Consider the following 20,308-nt stretch of genomic DNA (forward strand, 5'->3'; position numbering starts at 1 on the left):
CTGGATCATATCAATTTCAGATGTCAACCTCGGCTGGGTGGGATGGTGTTTTAGATGGTATTATCAATGAAGAAGACTGTCTTCCACCAGACAATGATAAGGGCTATCCGGGAAATTGTGGTTCATCAACAATTGGCATAACGTACTTATTGGCGTATCTTGTAATAAGTTTCCTTATCGTTATTAACATGTACATTGCTGTTATTCTCGAAAACTACTCGCAAGCTACGGAAGATGTTCAAGAAGGCTTAACTGATGACGATTATGATATGTACTACGAAATATGGCAGCAATTCGATCCTGACGGTACACAATACGTTCGATATGATCAGCTGTCAGACTTTTTGGATGTGCTGGAACCGCCTCTACAGATTCATAAACCAAATCGTTATAAGATTATTTCGATGGATATTCCGATATGCCGTGGAGATATGATGTTCTGTGTCGATATTCTAGATGCACTAACGAAAGATTTTTTTGCTAGAAAAGGAAATCCTATAGAAGAAACAGCCGAATTAGGTGAAGTTCAACAACGCCCAGACGAAGTTGGTTACGAACCAGTATCATCAACACTTTGGAGGCAGCGTGAAGAGTACTGTGCTCGACTGATACAACATGCGTGGAAACGCTATAAACAGCGTCACGGAGGCGGAACAGACGCTTCAGGAGATGATCTTGAAATAGATGCCTGTGATAACGGTTGTGGTGGTGGTAATGGCAATGAAAATGATGATAGTGGAGATGGTGCAACAGGTAGTGGTGACAACGGAAGTCAGCATGGTGGTGGCAGCATAAGTGGCGGAGGAGGAACTCCTGGTGGTGGTAAAAGTAAAGGAATTATTGGCAGTACTCAGGCTAACATAGGCATAGTGGATAGTAATATATCACCAAAGGAATCACCGGATAGCATCGGCGATCCCCAAGGTCGTCAGACGGCCGTTCTTGTGGAGAGCGACGGATTTGTGACGAAAAACGGTCACCGTGTCGTCATACACTCTCGATCTCCCAGCATAACATCGCGAACGGCAGATGTCTGAGCCAGGTCTCGCCCCCCTCTCTCGGATTCAGATTCCGAAGCACGACAGAAATAATATTTGAAATGACATGCAATGTAAGGTTTAAGCATTCAAAGAACATCAACAGACTCTCTTAAACGCATGCTATCTTATGTAAATGTAAAAAGTCATTCAAAAAGCAAAATGGCATGAAACACCTCGTTCTATACAATGGAAAAGAGAATCCCAAGAGAAAAAGGGTTGTTTTGCTGGTGCTGAAACACTCTAGCACAATCATTCAGACAGTGAACGTTATAACATAATATAAGCATGGAATCTATCATAGCAGCAAAGGGCGCCTATCAAAAAAATAATTATTATGGAAAAGAACCAATCATTCCTTTGTCGCTAAATCCCTTGACACAGATATTAAGTCCATAGCCAACAATAATCTCGCTCTTTTTCATCAAATTTATAGAGCAAGCAACTTACATGAAACGCGGAACAGATTTAAAAAAAAATCAATACAAACATTTGTTTATGTTACAAATTATTCAATGATCTTACAATAGACATTTTTTATAGAGACTTTGAGCCAATTGGTCTCATTTGCCTCTTACAATTCACACATAAACCAAACAACAACGTACACTTATTATTATTGTTTTATTGCAATATAAACATAGCTTGGTTGATCAAAAATGCCTTCATTGGACTGAATTTGTCAAACCTGCTTTCTGAAAGGTATTTTGTCTCAATATTACTTCTTTTTAGCACTAGTAAAGGTCCCATCACATTGAGGAATATGGAATAGAATTATTACGTCATAACGCTTTTCACAGCTTTAATCTCAGCCAAAAATGAATTGCTCCTGGCCAATGTAGATTCTGTCAAGACAGTGGCGGATTTAGGGTATCGGGGGCCCTGGGCGGTAAGACGAGATGAGGCCCCCTGTAAATGGTAAATGGTTAGTGGGAGTGGGGTGCAAAGGAATCGCCAGCGTCAGAACTCCAACGTACATCCTTCCGGGGCCCTTGTCGCTAGTACTCTGTAGTATGCAGTATGTATAAAAGTGGACAGACTAGCGATTTACGGGGCCCTTAAATTGGTAGAGCCCCAGACGACCGCCTAGTATGCCTACCGTTAGATCCGCCGCTGTGTCAAGAAGGAAAATCAGCACTCTCAAAGTGTACAACGGTGGTTTATTGAGTAAGAAACACATAAACCAGGTATGAGAGTTTCTTCCCAAAACTAATTCAACACAAAATAGTTATTTACATGAACCACAACCAATAACAGAAAGACATGTTTTACATAAAATTCCGTTCCATTATTCCGAGTGTGTTTTTACATTTGCGGAGCAGATTTTTCTGTCAAATGAGGTCAGCGACAGATAATTTCCGAAATTATTCCTGTAATGTAATTGGGCTTTTAAGTATACTCATAAGTGCGTATGCTTGTGTAAAGTAAAACTTAATTTCATGAAAATTTTCATCTAAACCTTGTGAAACCCTTATCAACAATAGAACAAAAAATAAGGATGCAATAATACATTTTTAGCACAATTTCAAATGAAATAAACCGATTTATTTAGACGAACCAACTATATTATCATCTTTTTTTTATTTGCCGCAACAACTGTTGTCGGTGAACGCCAGCCGAATAAATTATAAGCATTGCTGTATTTGATTGATTAGTGTACTAGTCAGTCAGTCCTGCCTATGGGGAGCTCGGTCGATTCCATTATATGGTCGATAATGGGCATGTTCTGAGGTTTTAATTTGTATGTATCTGATATTCCAATTATATTTTATTTTTCGTTGAATATAAACTCACTGAATTATAGTCGAGCAATTAATGCAAATGATTTACATTAGCAGTTCAAATTATATGTTAAGAATATCAAATCTACATAAATTCATTTTTTTTTTTTGTTAATTTCTACTCGGTAAATCTGTGTGTGTTTTCCACTGTTACAAATCAATGAATGTTGCTTACCTATGTAAGCAGAAACTTTATGATTTAAGCCGAATTAAATCCGCAATTCAAGGATAATATCCTACGGCCTTACGCTACTGTGGAGGAATAATTTAAAAAACAAATTTTCCATGACCAATAGAGAATTGGATGAACCCTGTGAGTAATGATTTGTACTCCTTATGCTATATTATTTTAAACAAAACCAGCCAAATTACATATGCCAATATTAATTGAAACACATTCACATGCGCATCTAACCATCAAAATGCAACTACGTCAAACGAAATCTGTCTCACACTAGCAAAGCAAAATCAAGCTTGGCCAATTTCATTGTTAATATGTTTCTGCGTGCAATCAAAAAGCCACCAACAAAGAGGAATGAGAGATATAAATGATTTTGGAAAATATTAAAATAAGGCATAATCATTTATATCGAAGTGCAAATAAACAAAAATCAAATGCGAGGGGTCGGGGCGAGCCTTTAAATGTAATGTTTATAATTATTGAAATTAAATAGAAATAAATTATACCCACTCTTATACACTAAAATAACATTCCAACATAAGATCACCGGTTCATAATCAAAAACGGACATTTCAACAACATGGACAGAACCTACAAAATATAATGCTTTTTAACATTAACGAATATTGCCAGCATATGAACGTCCGTAACATTACAATGCGATAGGTTCTTGCTAAAGAGTGGCAAGAAAAGTAGATAAATCAAAGAAAACTTAAAATATGGAAATAGTTTCGAAAGGAGAACATAATTAATGAATCAATAGAAAAAAAAACAAAGCCAAGGTTTGTCCAAGTTCCGTTGTGAACATATTTTTATTATTTTTGAGCCGGAAGCAATTTACTTAGTATCTAGACGATACGAAGTATTAAAAGGAGCTTCATGTAACGAAACTGCTAACGAGTATGCAAGAATAAAACGCAAGTGTTATGAAACTCTATCGATGAGTGGCAAGAGGTAAATGCTTGAATAGAAGCATTATAGGCAGCAGAAGTTAATCAAAAGGCTTATATATCAATCATTTTTAGACAAAAACAACCTCTGAATAATGAGATAACACAAAATGCAAATGAAAGCAACTGAATGGTTGATAAGCTTGGTAAATCAGCGTTACACGCATACGCACCAACAAACAAACAAAAAAGCAAACAACGTCGTAAGGTTGCTATATCTTAACACGATATTTCTTTATATGTTATAGGTTCTCTTTTTACTGATTGCTTCATCAGAATGCTTTTGTGATATTTAATAAAAACTAAGACATAGGGAAGAAAACACACAAATGCTTTTGGTAGTGTCGTTTCCGACTTGGTACGGATAACAAACAGAACGGATTAGCCTTCTGCAGTCGTTTATAAAGTATATTAACTATAGCCTAAGCCGGTTTTAAACATTGGAAATCGCTCCTTATAATTAACATCCCAATTTTATAGATTCACATGCATCGTTATAGTTTGTAACAAAATATTACGTATGAAACACTGCCACAGACATGCATTCGCTCACTTTACAGCACCTAAAGCTTATCTCTTACCATATCGTTGAAGCATAGCGATTTTCGAGATTATTTTTACTGTTAAATTAAATTTAAAATACTTGAATGTTTTTTTTTCAAATCATAATCCCTTTCCTTATATCGCTTCCATAAATTCAAACATATATGCTACTAACTATGATCACTACATTGTGAATTACGATTACATGAATAGCTGTGCAAAGAGATCGTTAGAATGTTTATGTCGTTCTTTTAAACATATTCTGTTCTTTCAAATATTTTGTCAAGGGTATTATGCTTTTACATTGAAACCATCAAACAAGAAAAATAATAGAGACAAAGGGTAATCCTGTAGCTAGGTACAACTTCGCTTGTTAAAAATTGAATGTTGGTGAGTGTATAATTGCCATTCATCAAATACTTTACGTAAACACTTCGAGTACATTAACTTCGTAACTTCGAGTACATTAAAGAGAACGCCCACCAACACAGGTACTGCAAAACATGGGTCGCAACACAAACATATACCAAAGATTAAAAATCAATCTCTTACAAATTCATGCAATCCCAGTGGTATGAAAAAGGCAAAATAAACTTTTAACAGCATCGGTTGTCAAGACATGAACAGGCAAGAAATTGATGGAAATAAGCTATTAAAAATTTCACATAATCAACATAACTTACCCTTAGTCATGCAATAGTGATGGATCGTACGATTCATTTCACGACCCGACCTGGAGTCGGGTGCGAGTCTGTCGAAATCGATTCCGACCCGTGGGTGCAGCGGTAGACCAAGGTCGGAGTCGGAATCAAATCCGACCCGAGGGTGCCGCGAGTTCGAGGCGGTCCTAATGTTCAGAGGTGGCAGAAAGCATACGCGATTCCAACCCGTTGGTACAGCGATTTCGGGTCTGATCGGGTCAAAGCAGGTTCAATACTACTCGGGTCAAAGTGCGCACCCAAGGGTCGGACTAAACCTACCTTGGTCGGATCCGACCCGAACTCGGTGCACCAACGGCTCGAAGTCGCTTATGCTCTTGCACCTAACGGAATCGTTGCACCTATTGATGTTACTTTTACCTTTCAGGTCGACCCGTGCAGCTCCTGTTTGCTTACGGATGGCTTTGACCAGGTAGCTTCGAGTCGACCCGCCCGTCACTAAGGCACAAGTGTTCTAGCATAAACATTCCTTTACAAAATCACACATGCAAACATATTTCCACAAGTCAGACATAAATGTTCAATACGGATTGCTGTTAAGACCATTCAAAACAAAGCGATTCAAAGTACACCAATAGGACATATTACAGATGCTTTCTAATTTACGTTCACGCAGCCTATATCTTTGCTGAAGAATCTTTCCCGTTCCACCAGAAACAAGTGTCGAAAAAATTCCCCCATTTTTACGTTAACACATCACGAATCTTTGTCGGAAACAAACATCGTAATTTTATAAAATATTTTGTAACATCGCCGGTTTTTAAGTAAACCATAATATTCCACCGTTAGGACACTTTGACCTTGGAAATCGAAAAAGCAATCGAAAAATCAAGTTTAAATACGAAAACACACAATTATTCGCTCCACCTGTTAAAATATCGCCATTGGAGACACTTGCTATCTATCCAGCGATAGATAGCTAAGATAGCTCGAAAAAGATTTGCCGAAGTTTACTTAACTACCCCTGTTAAAAGTGTGTTTAGTAGATTTTTTTTAGAAAAATATGGGTAGTGTAAACGTCCTTATAACCATGTTTTGTTTTATAATATGCCTCAATAAATTATTACATTATTATTACAATTTCATAAAAAAATAAGGAAGCAACAATCTGTTAACAGTAAATCTATCGATTTGTTTTACTTTTACATCTTTATTAACAAAATATCGTGAGAGGTCCGTGAAACAACCCATCTTATATGGAATAAAAAATGTTCGCTTGAAGGGGTAGGGATAATCTCATCCCAAAAATAGTATGATGAAACGAGAAACAATTTCGATGTAACAAATTCGGATACAAAAACAGCAAAACGCTAAACAAGTGAAGATAATAAAAGCGTAAATATGGAAGAAACCACTTAGCTAGAATTGATAATACAGGTAATGTTTTCGTAAAATTGCGCATATTGTCGATTTGCTCACTGTCTATTTGTTAGCGCTAGAGCTGAACGTGCATACATACTTGTGCTTTTGTAATACTTGAAAATATCCAATTTTCTGTCTTACGGGAATTTAAATTCGAAACCAAATTCGAAGGACTAAATTGACTCGCAACAAGTGAAAAATAGATAGATTTAAAAACACAACAACAGAAGCTATTGAATCAAGTGTATATCTTAAATTTAAAAATAATTAAATAAATTGGTATGAGAAATAAACCACGATAAAAACTTCAGGTTTAAAAAAAATCACGCTCTCAAACAATGGACATTTCAATAAGTTAAATTATGCGGGGAATAGATCTAACAACGATTCACGCCGAGAACTAGTTACTTTATTGTAAAAAACCGGCAAGAACCACAAAACGTAGAAGTAACTGGATTAACCCAGTAAACGTTTAAAAACACCAGGCGCGCTTTTAGCTGTACTTAATCACCTTTAATAATCAAGATAAAGTGTGACACAAACAAATTTATTGCACTCGCATGCTTTCGCATCAGCAATGTACAGCATTTAAAAGCAAAAACAATAATTGTGGCATGAATAAACAGGAGAAAAAAACGAGAAACATATGAAGCCATAATACAGAAGTTCATTTACCACAGATATATTGTATTGAGGGAGAAAAGTCCCACATGTCCAAAAACAAACAACAATTTCAGTGCCTTTTTCAAAAATAAATGTGCAAGAAATAAAATTCCAAAGTCGAGCCATGACATTACAAGGATTCAATTTGAAACAAACGGTATGAATCGAAAGAATGGACAAGTATTCGCTTATATCTAAAGTGCAAGAATATAAACAAGAACATTCTATCGCGAAATATATAACTGGGACTGGAATGTTTTAAATCACATATGATTTCTCTAAAGATCCATAAATGAAGGTAATATGCATAGTTGAACAAACATTACGAATCGATATTAGAGATGAGAAGGATTCAATACAGCAACAAAAACAAACCAATGTAAAATAATCATAATCACGCCTCCTCTGTTATACATCAGCTTCTTTGTTATTGTAATAAACCCGATACGCGAAAGGAAACCAAAGAAACAAACTTTATAAACATTCTTCAAGTTATCAGTTGCGTTGGTAAGCTTTTTATGTAGCACATTGTCATTTTTTAAGCAGAGGATAGTTTTTCTTTAATGTATTGTTAAACCTGTTTTTAATCACCAGCTATAAGTTTTAAAAATATTTATTTTATTTCAAGACACTTTAGAACTACTAGACATTGAAGTATTATTATAAGAGCCAGTCCACATGATTTTCTAAGCAATTGCTACGGCTAAAAGCTACCTAGGTATAAAAGACTTTGTCCAGCAGGGGTGGATGCAGTGATTCTTTCTAGTATAGACTAAGAAGGAATTGTATTTGCGTATGCCAAATGGAAGCAAATATTTCAATAGCTTACAGCTTAAACGCATTACTGAAAATTAAGCTTGCTAATTGAAGTAGCGATAAATGACGAAGTAATTAACAAGATAATCTATTCAATCGAACTCGACCAAGTTCACTCGTTCTAGCCATATTATGTACAATCAAGAGAAATGTGAACGCCACTTCAAGCGAACATTTATTGCAGATGGAAAAAAGACATAACTGTTGCAACAAAATGATTGAAAGCAATCGAATTATACAGAAAACACTACAGAAAAAAATGACATGCAGAAATGAAGATACAAACAAAACATATAAAATAACTGTGAACGGAATAATAACGAAGAACTATGAACAAATGGTGAAAAAAACAATAGTTTGGAAATCTCACACATTATGCTTTGTGATAAAAAATATCACCAGAATATCTTAAAAAGCACCAGCACACTGTGTTACGAAATTTCTTGTTTATTTATGTGACGTCATTACTTAAATAAAACTTGTTATGAATTTATTGTAATTAATGATGAAATATCCAATTATCAGCTACTTCATTTCTGGTGTTATTAATTAAACTGTTTGCATAAGTTGTTTTCAGTTATAGTTCAAAGTATAAGAAGAATCAATATACACAGCTACTTCCCCAGCTATGAGTATTACTTCTACTTACCATTGCTTATAGAGAGAGCCTACCTGTTTCGAAAAATCAGTAATAATATGCTAAAAACAAGTGCCATTTTTAATATAATTCATAATAGTTTGTATTCATAACATTATATTGCTTATGTTTCAATAGCTTATCATTGTCCCCTTGTCCGAATCGATTTTGGAATAAGCTAGTTGAATGTACCTAGATCGCCTTTTGGTTTTGTACAACGTGTTGGAGATTATGGGAAAAAGAGATAACCGATATCAATAATTAGTCAATTAGGCTTTTTTTTATTTATTCAAAATCTGTGACATAACTATGAATTGTAACAGCACGGAATATTTCGTGACCATTTTTCTTCTATAAAATTCTGCAACACATGTCATAACAATACGAAATGTGGCATAAAATGTGTACAAGAACTGCACACGCTACAATAAATGTAGCAGGGATCGTTTTGTAAATGTTGTATACATCCTTTGCACTTGTACTGGAAATGTTTAAAAGTATGCTATATTCCCCACTTCTAAACATATCACAGCTAAAAGCAATGTTCTTTTTCTTACTTACATTGGAAAAGATCTATTTCATAATTCCTTTGAAGTAAAAGTCCTGGTTGAAAACTGTTCACGAAACAATTCCGAGGTCAAATTCTATGTCTTCCCAATAGGATTTGGCTTCACTGCTAAGATTCATTGAACTATTTTTTAAAAATAATTTTCTACTTGATAATTTGTATGCAAAAAGTCTGTCAGACCCAGGTCTAAAATTGCTCGTTTTTATTTCAAAGCGTATTTGATAGATCAATTTTTGTTTTTTAACATATATGTATCAAAAGTTCTCTAATATGTTAACTTGATGCTATTTGACTTCTTGTTTATATATTTCCCGAAATATTGTTTTAACATAATCTATCATGAACTCAAATCTATACTTGGAATAGTTCAATAGTTAGACAATGTCAGCAATTTTGTCATTCTGAATCCCTACTATTTTTTTCTACTTTTTTTTAAGTAAGTGTCGTTATTTATTTGTAAACAACATCTCAACTCCCGTTGTTTCATTGAATTATTTTATTTAAAGGGTTCCGGTCTGCCTTTACCTATTTTCAAACCCAGTTTTAAGTTAAAAAACAAACTTCAAAGTTAAAATTTAAATACAAAAACCAGAAGGCAAAACCAAAACTAGATTAAGGTACATTTTTAGTGATCACCAAACAAATACCCAGTTAAATTTCATGTCATAGTGAATTTTCCTTCCCCTGCATCTATCAAAACATCACATGTACAACATGAAACATTTGTTTTCAAGGTGTTAATATATAGCTTTTTTCGATACATCATTACGCCATATCTCATTTTTACTTAGAAAACTGAACCAAAATTGGTCTACTCTACCAGTTATGAAGCTAATAGCAATATATTATGTAACATATTTTATTATGTTCTGTAGGCATGTTACATCCCATTACATAGCTTACATCTTTTTATTAAAATCTGAAAGTAATGCGATTTTTCTCTTTTTATTGATAGCAATACTTGCAAGTCTTAAGATTCCATCAAAAACATAAATTCACAAGAACAAATCCTACAAATTCACATAAACAACAATTTCACATAGAACAACATGAACTGTCTCATAAATCTGTAAAGTTTTTTGGGAAACAGTAACAAAAAAGACCGCTAATGAAAACGATGATGCTACTGTATGAGCGATGAAAACACAACAAAAGATTATAGATTTATTATCCATTATGATTATTGTAAAAGAAAAAAGTTGTTGAAGTTTGTACAAATAAAATAAATGATAAAATATAGAACTTGACTGCTTTAGAAATTGTGTTTCGATTGATGTGTTCTATAGAATCGTCTAGAAATTTTCACATTTTTCTTATATTGGCCCCTTAATCTTCTTGAAAGTTGAAATTTCAGCCCCTCCGTGAAAAAGTATTCATCATCTGGGTTGTTTCCATTTGACAGTTACGTTATGCCATATTAAATTTTACCATTTGTCAACAAACAAATGTGTATTTTAAAATCATGTGAATAGTTTGAAATGGATTATAGTACAGTAGAACGTCTATTATCCGGGCAGCTCGGGACCGGAGGTTGCCGTTTTATCGATTTGTATGGAAAATGATCCAAGAAAACGTTCCGTTCGTGTACCATCTGCCTCGGCCGCTGGTCCACTTCCGGAGTTTCGCACCCCTCCAGCAACAAAAACTTAATCCCCTCCGCAACCACGACATTACGACAACATCACAGACACCCCAATCGCTGCTGCAACCACACAGTAGTTGTGATCTGCTACCACACCTTGCCCTAAATGACAACGGCTCCTCCGAAACTGTAACTAAAACGGCCTATACGGCTCAGCAAGTACGATCGCTTCAACACTCACATCGCCCGCAGCCTCAGCACGCAACCCTCGTACGTCTTTGCCGGTGTGCCACCATATCGGCACTCACCATCTCGCCGGCACTTCCATCACCAACGTAACAACACATATACTGCCTGCGCTTTCGCACTCAATAGAGTCGCCCGTATCCATATACTACCAAAATGTACGTGAAATGCGTCCGGTAAGATTCGTTTGTCAGTATCAGAATCTTAACTTGATGTAATTGTATTGACAGAATCATGGTCATTAATGAGAGTCTACCATCCGCACTTTTCTTCGCCGTCCACCGTTTCTTCCATCCTTTGAAAGCCCCGTAGACCTTGTCTTGTGACTCGAATTACTATGCATTTGCTTACAACTCATGAATACCCTCGTGTATGTTGCGGTTATTTTCCTTCCACCCGAGCTTAGACAAAATGAACACACTTTGGGGGAAATCCACGACTGCATACGAACAATCTGCGCAATTACTAACCCGGAAGACGGGATATTTGCTAGTCTGCCCCCCTTGTACGTCCCGGATTGTTTTACCTGCATTTCAATCATCATTCACATTGTTCTCAGTGCACCCAGTCGTGTGTTGATCGTGGTCCAGTTCAGACGTGTCCGTACTACGCTCACCACTTTGAAAACAAAAAAACGCCAATAGCCGCAATACTGTATGTGTGTGAGAAAGTGTGTGCAGGGACTTTCTAAGAATCAGTTTCAGCACGGCAACGAATACAAACGTGTGTGAACGTGTTTTTCTGGGTTGACTGTAATTTGCATTTGGCCTGTTTTTTATCTCTCCCCTCATTTCTGGGGAAAAAAACGAACAGCTGGTGCTTAGTGCAGAGATGATGGGCCCCCCGCCCCTCCAAGGGAATCTTTTCCCATGGAAAATAGAAACCCGTTAATGCCGATATGGATGGACCGTATCGGTAATTCGGGCATACTGAAATATTTGGTCTAGTAGAAGCTAAAACCTTCCCAAACAACCCTTTTCTAATTAGAAATGTATCGAAAACATGATTGGAAATTCCTACCGGCAATCAAAATAGAAAACGGCTCTAAAGTATTGATAAAGACCCGCTCCGCTAAACAGATTGAAAAAATACAAAAAATGACACAACTTATTGATGGCACCAAAGTCTCAATTGCACTGCACGCAACGATAAATTCGGTTCAATGTGTAATCTATGCCCCGGAATTATCTGGAATGCCCGATAGCGATATCATGGAAGAACTAAAAGAACTGAACGTAGTGGAGGTTCGGCGCTTTATACGAAAAACAAACCATGTGATCACACCAACAAACTCCATCGTCTCTCATCGCAATGGATTGTGCCATCTGCTCTTCTACCATCGCCAAGGATCCGGTTCTCTGCTGTGGAAATTTGCCTTATTCGAAATGCAAGGCTGCGTTTCATCCAGAATGCATTAAAATTGCTGCAGCTTGTGTCAAAGAGATGGCCCGTAATCGTGGCCTTTGCTGGATGTGTGAAAAGGGTCGTGAATCTAGAGCCGACTTCGTTTCTTTTATTTCTGGTTTGATGAGCGATCTGAAAAATGAGATGAGAAATGAACTGTTTCATGAGCTAGATAAACGGTTCACTCACTTGCCTTCATCCAAATTACCATCCACTAAACCTACAAATACAGCTACAAGTGCACCAAAGCAAACTGGTATCCCCACTACAAGTTTATTATCCGTTAACGCATACCACACTGATCCTGACAATATAGAGTCATCCACGCCTGAATCCGTTAAACTAGACACTATTTCACGCAGACACCCATCAGAGCGTACCGAAACGTCGATCACCGAATTCTCTCACCCAGCTCTTCACATTGGCACTTCTAACGACTTAACCATGAACAGCGCTATACAGTTTATACCTGCACCAGAACCAAAAACATGGATTTTTATTACGAGAGTTGCACCAAAAGTTACCGAAGAAAGCATGAAAACATTTATTCAAGGGAGATTGAATTGCACTAACTGTTCCGTGAAACGTATTTTGCGAAACGGCCGCGATCCAAACGCTTTCACATACATATCATTTAAAGTTGTTGTCCCTTCTGAACTAAAAGAGATCGCGCTCTCTCCCACGACTTGGCCGTGTGGTTTTGTTTACAGAGAGTTTAACTTTCGCCCCGGGAACCTGCGAAAACAAACACTACTCACCAGGACATGAATCTCACCAACACTATCACATCACCACAGCCGTCTACTTCTTACTCGATCTCTACCGCGGTTATACAAACAAACGCTGCATCAACAACAGAACCGCAAATAAATATTGCTGGCAACTCTTCCGGATCACCTTTTTTACACAAACAATAACGTGTCCGCGCCGATACGATGTATCACTAAAGGATCCTTTCTATATTTTCTATCAAAATGCTAGAGGTTTACGCCCAAAAAATACCGAATGCTTTACCAGTACAGCTATTTCCGAGTGGGATGTGATCGTTCTCACCGAAACCTGGCTCACCGATAGTTACCAATCTTCTCTATTGTTTGACAGCCACCGCTACAATACAATACCGATTGGATCGCTCTGCCATAAATAGTGATAAATGTATTGGTGGAGGAGTTCTCATTGCCACGAATATCAAATATGCGGCTTCGCTGTGCACTACTAATACATCATCAATTGAGTGTCTTTGGGTGCGTGTAAAAGTTTTGGATGTTTCCCTAGTCATCGGCTCATTCTACCTCCCTCCTGACCAAGCTGCCAACCCCGATGTTATAAATACTTTCTGTACTACGCTACATGAAACTAGGGAAAAATATAAAGACGATCATTTGATTATTCTCGGAGATTTTAATCAACCCTATCTTAAATGGATTACTCGGAACGATTTTCCTTCGCTTGACTTTAGCAACTCCCGAATACATCCTACCTGCCAAATTCTCCTCGATGAAATTAATTTGGCCGGCCTTCAGCAAGTTGATTCAATCACCAACTGTAACAATACTATACTTGATTTAATTTTTGCGGATGACCAGACCGTTGAACGATTGAGCCCATTAGAACTGAGTTTAGAATCCATAGTTGAACCTGATCCACATCACCCTGCTCTACTTACCCAGCTTCATGGTTCCGCAACAGAATTTGTCGTCTTCTGAGTCCCCAGAACGGAGAGATTTGAACTTTATACGTACGAAATTTGATGAATTAACAATAGCGCTAACTCAAACCAATTGGGAATTATTAAAGTCTAACCACGATATCAACGATAGCGTATTAAGCTTCACAAATCATCTAAATGGATTATTCGAACAGTTTGTTCCCTGCTTTAATCCTCCATCGAAACCACCGTGGGCTAATAATGCACTACGCGTCGCCAAAAGCCGGAGATCTAATGCCCAACAAAAACTGCGCAGTCTTCGAAACAGGACCAACCAAGCAAACTTTGCTCCCGCTGCTCGGATTTACAAACAGTTAAACCGTTTTGCGTATGCTGACTACGTTAGAAAGATCGAATTCAGATTCAAAAAGGATCCACTAGCATTCTGGAAATTCATACGGAATAAGAAATCCTGCGACCGTCTTCCAGCTGTAATGAACTTCAAGGGAAACATCATTTCGGGTGAAGATGACCTCTGCAAAGGTTTTGCAGAACATTTTGCTTCCGTGTACACCTGCAATTCTTCGAAACCTCTCAACCTATCTTCAGCACTTTCCGCAATCAACGACGCAGTTGACTTATCCACATCTAATATCAGTGAAGATGAAGTCGATGCTGCCATATCGCAACTGAAGCTTTCGTATGCCTCTGGGCCGGACAACATTCCCAGTGCAATTCTTATTCACTGTAAGGCTGCTCTTTTGCCTATTCTGACTCAACTTTTCAACAAATCCTTACAGTCGAAATGCTTCCCGCAAATATGGAAATCTTCTTACATGTTTCCTGTCTTTAAAAAAGGAGACAAATCTGATATATGTAATTATCGCAGAATCTCTATGTTATGTGCTTGTAGTAAGCTGTTTGAAAAAGTTATGTTCCGCCACATGTCCTACGCTTTCCTGCCTGTTATATCTGTTATGCAACACGGCTTCATACCTAAACGTTCGATTGAAACTAACCTGCTTCATTTGCTTCAATTTTGCTACTCCAATATTGACAAGGGTCTCCAGGTTGATGTCATTTATACCGACTTCTGCGCTGCATTTGACAAGGTCAACCACTACTTATTGCTTGCTAAATTATCAAAATATGGTGTACACTCAAATTTTTTAGCATGGTTTGAAAGCTACCTAATGAACCGTTGCATTAATGTAAAAATTGGAAAAACTTTTTCTGACCCTTTCTGTAACTTTTCTGCTTTTCTTTGTGTTCCACAAGGAAGCATATTAGGGCCATTATTATTTATTATATTTATTAATGATATTGTGTTTGCTGTTTCCAACGTCAATGTTTTACTATATGCAGACGATCTTAAGATGTTCCTTGCTGTTGAAAATTCAAATCACTGCGAAATACTTCAAGATTCCATAAACCGTTTCTTGACGTGGTGCCATGATAACGAAATGTTTGTGAATGTACAAAAATGTAACTGCATTACTTTCTCTAAGAAAAGGATTCCAATAACTTTTAATTACAAAATAGGTCAAGACAGTGTGCCGCGGTCATCTGTAGTTCGTGATTTAGGAATAATTTTAGACAGTAAACTTATATTATCGTGCCTTTTCCACACAATCGTCTCAAAAGCATTAAATATGTTAGGTTTTATTCTACGTGCTTCTTCCGACTTTAAAGATCCTTTCTGTCTTAAATCGTTATACTGTGCCCTAGTCCGTCCTATACTAGAATTTGCTTGCGTTGTTTGGTGTCCAAACCAAGTGACCTATATAGACATGATAGAAAAAGTTCAGAAAAATGCGACACGCGCTATGTTTTATCGTCTTCCTTGGTCAAACCAAATGCCACGCCCCCCGTACCATGTCAGGTGTCAGTTATTTGGTCTCGAAACTTTAGAACACAGGAGAAAGAATGCTCAATGTATTTTCATGTATAAATTATTAAATGGGCTTATTGATGCACCTGAAATTTTAAATCTGATAAGTTTTTCTGCACCTACTAGGGATCTTAGAAGCAGGTCTTTAATCAGGATCCCATTTCGATCTTCTTCATTTGGCGCTAACGATCCTTTAATTAAAATGTGTGTCAGCTACAATAGACTTGAATCATCTGCAGATTTTCATATCCCTGTTTCTCACCTTCGTCAGTTGTAAAGGGCTAGTGTTATTTATGTTTAAGTTGTTTACTAATTAAGAATTTGTATCTGTTATTTAGGCCTATTGCCCGATAACGTTAATAAATAAATATAAAAATAAATAAATAAATAAATAAATAAAAAAACTCTTCTCTTCTGACAATCGAAGCTCTAAAAATCCCAGAATTTATTCGTCTGGGTGCCTTTCAAGTAAGAACAAGAGCTTATTACCCACGCCCAATGATGTGTCACAAGTGCTATCGCTACGGGCACACAAAAACCCGGTGCAACACAAACCAAATATGCAAAAATTGTGGTGAACCTGAACACGGTGAAAGTAATAAACAAGCGAAATGCCCAAACTGTAACGGAACACACAATGCATACAATAAGAGCTGCCCAGTCTACATGAAAGAGAGAATAATCAAGTATCGAGTAGACAATGATCTCACCCACAAAGAGGCACGTATAGCTTGTCAAACAACAAGCTCAGTTCAAAATAGATTAAATTTTGCACCAGCTTGCACGAACAACAATAGTGACGATAAAGACATAATTATCGAAAACCTGTCTCGCACCATCGTTGAACTTACCAACGAACTAAACAGTATGAGATTACAAATGAAAGAAATGTCAAAAAATTAAACAAAGCCGACAATAAACAGCCACAAACTCAAAATCAAGAAGAAACCAATGACACTGACACCACCACAACAGATAAAGAAACTGAATCAGCTTCATCATCTAAACTCAAACGACAACGCAACAACAAAAAAAGAGCTCAGAAGAAGAAGAAGCACTTCCCTCTAATACGGACGTCACACGAGGCGTAAACTCAAAAAGTTTACGCTTGATTTGTATGGGAGAGCGTAAACTTCCTGACAACTTCCTGTTCAGGGTTGTATGGCTGAAATCCAGTTTACGCCAAAGTTTACGCTTCGTGTGACGTCCGTATAAAATACATCTCCAATCTACAACTCCACCACCAAATCTCCAAACTACCACTCCTACGCATGCCGTCCTTCCTAAACCGCCCTCACGCTTGCTACCGGAATGCAATATGGATTCATCTTAAGTTTAGCCATGAAAAAGAACATAACCGCCGTTTTATATCTCTACGACCTTTTTATTAAAGCCAACAAAAACAATTCACCCCTCTCTTCCTCTTCGCATATCATAGAAATTCTAACAATTACCAAACATGTTTCGCTCTCTCATGGAATATAAGGAGTCTTATCACAAATCTAAACGAGTGTAAACTAAAGTTTTATTCCAAACGAGTTTTTTTACGGAGCAAGGTTTTTCCGACTTGTTTATTTGTGATTCCGTTTTCGAATGACAGACGTTGTCATATCCTTTTGACAGTTAAGGATAAGGTATACATACATTTTGAGGTGAGGTTGACCAAGGTTCATATTTATGATACGTCTACAGCTCGGCCTTTCCTGACTTCATTAATTGCCCTCAATTCCTATGCTATTAGTGTTGCCCAAGATTGTTTGTAAAGAGTCAATCGCCACCAGGGAGAGGGACTATCCATCGTCTTATTTTATCAGCTTCCAAAATTCCGTCACAGGCGTTGTTTCTAGATGTTCAGGACCATTTGTAGTAACGGCAATCTGCTGAACCCGTTGAGGACAATTTCGATAGACATGATCAGTCTGACCGCACTTGAAACAGGACCCCGGAAGTCGAATCGGCATGCGGCAGATGTTTTCCGAATGTCCATATTTCCGGCAATTAAGGCATCTGGGAGTCGACTGGTTTGGTTCAGCTCGCGCAATCTGGACTCGTGGTTGTTGAACAGACGATTTCTGGACCGTTGTCTGTACACGTGTTCGTATATATTCATACGCTTTCAATAGAGGTTTCAGCGTCTCGATCGATTTTGCCAAGAATCGCATGGATGCAGTATGTATGGGGTCACCGAGACCGTCAATGATGATATGCACCAGTTCGTTTTCCGGAATTGAAGCTGCCGCTGCAATGTGTTGCATGTCTAACAAATCTAAGCGTTGTTTCGTTAGCGTTCAGATGGCGTGCTCTAAGATTTTTATAGATGACTTCTTTAGAAGGCTTGTTGTTAAATTCTTTTAGCAATTCGCCCTTCAACTCCTCGTAATTTTTTGATTTTGTAGTTTGTGCCAATAAAACAGCTGTGCTCGTTAACGATCGACGCAAAAGCGGCAGTTTTTGAGGCTCTGGGACGTTTGTCATAACGAAAATGTCCTCAAGGGAACGAATCCAAGCACACACATCTTCATCGCCTTCTCCGGTGAACTTTGGCACTATTGTTTCTATATATTGAATAGTATTCATTGATATTGGTTTAAGGTGAGTTGGTTGAAGCTCAGCTATTTCTTCTTCTAAAGATAAAAGTTTTTTTTTCTAGCTCCATGCGTTTTATTATTATTATCATTATTATTATTATTTATTTCATATTGTCAGCCGCCTAGGGTTTCACAATAATATGTCTTACAAACTAAGGAAGAAGGAAGTGTTAAGGATGGGAGGTTGATGATAGAGACAAGGACTCAGAAAGACGAGAGCAAAAACTGGACAAGGGGACGTGGTAGTCGAACAAATCATGAGCTTCATTAAATGCTGCGCAAGCTCTCAAAAATGGATCTCTCTGACCAAAAACAGAACGGCGGGAGGGGATAAAAATGGGAGGTCTGTCGCGGAGACGACGAGAAGGACGTAAATAGGAATGGAGCTGAGGAGCGAAGGAGCATCGATATTGGAAGTCAGGAGGCTGGCAATGAAGTAAGACTGCGCGTGTGAATGCCGGGATTTGATTTCCATCAAGTCCAACATACGACAGCGGAGAGAATAAGAGGGCACAGGTGCATTATGTCCGTGCAGAAATCTACGAATAGCGATACGCGTAAACTTCCTCTGCACTCTCTCTAGTCTCTGCATAGCGACACCTCCAGCCGGGGTCCACACAACACTAGTGTAATCCAGAATAGATCGAACCCAGCAACAGTAAAGCGCCTTCAGGCATAGCGGATCTCTCAACTCAGAGGCAAGACGAATTATTAGTCCCAACGCTTTGTTCGCTTTAGCAACGACATGATTGATCTGATCCTTGAATGTGAGGGAGTCATCGAGCCAAACACCAAGGTCCTTAATAGAAGACTCTCTAAAGATCTGAGTTTGACCAAAAAAGTAATTCCATGTGATTTTCCTGTTAGGACGACCAAAAGAGACAACACAGCATTTAGGGGGACAAAGCACTAACCCATTAGACGAGCACCAAGATGAAAAATTATTTAAAAAACTCTGAAGCGTTTGACAATCAACAATAGAGGACACAGGAAGAAATATCTTCAAGTCGTCAGCAAATAGAAGGTGTCCATCAGCAGGTAGAACATTTATACAATCGTTTATGTATAAGATAAACAGTAAAGGGCTAAGCGCACTTCCCTGGGGTACACCCGACTGGCCTATGAATGTAGAAGAGAGGAAGTTCTCTATTTTGACTGTGTAGCTACGGTTTGCTATAAATGAATTTAGCCAAGTTATTAAAGGATAGCTTATTCCTTTGGCAAAAAAGGCAAAAAAGTACAGCTGGGATACCTTTTTGGACGAAATTAACTTTCATACAGACAGCCGGAAAATATGGAGTAACATCTCGGCTCTATGTGGCAAGCTAAAGCTTTCACCCTGCTCCATTATACTGCAACAAAATTCCTCTTTCCTTACTAATCCTGAAGATGTTGCGCAAACTTTATCAAATCACTTTTATGAAAGCTCTGCATCATCTAATTATTCCCCAACTTTTCTCTCTCATAAAAATACCTCCAAAGCCAAACTGATAGCTTTCCTAAACTTTAATCATCTCCAATACAATCGAGACTTCTCAATGCCTGAACTGGAATGGAGTCTAAAGAGATGCTCAGGAAAATCTGTAGGCCCGGACAATATACCATACCCTTTTTTGCAAAACCTCCCATACACATGTAAAAAAACAGTCCTCCACTTGTACAATAGAATATGAGATGAGGGTAAAATACCTG

General features: G+C 37.7%; 1 protein-coding gene across 50 annotated transcripts in view; it reads left to right on the forward strand.

Moving 5' to 3' along the window:
• Nucleotides 1-10,516, forward strand: part of LOC1278521 (sodium channel protein para) — a 95,161-nt gene extending 84,645 nt beyond the window's left edge. For all 50 annotated transcript variants that reach the window (XM_061651077.1, XM_061651076.1, XM_061651083.1 and 47 more), the window contains one exon: nt 21-10,516. In XM_061651077.1, the coding sequence (XP_061507061.1) occupies nt 21-1,037 (1,017 nt within the window). In that variant the 3' untranslated portion in view covers nt 1,038-10,516. The remainder of the gene's footprint in view (nt 1-20) is intronic.
• The last annotated feature ends 9,792 nt before the right edge of the window (nt 10,517-20,308 follow it).

Source organism: Anopheles gambiae, chromosome 2 (assembly GCF_943734735.2).
Source record: "Anopheles gambiae chromosome 2, idAnoGambNW_F1_1, whole genome shotgun sequence".
Lineage (NCBI taxonomy): Eukaryota > Metazoa > Arthropoda > Insecta > Diptera > Culicidae > Anopheles > Anopheles gambiae.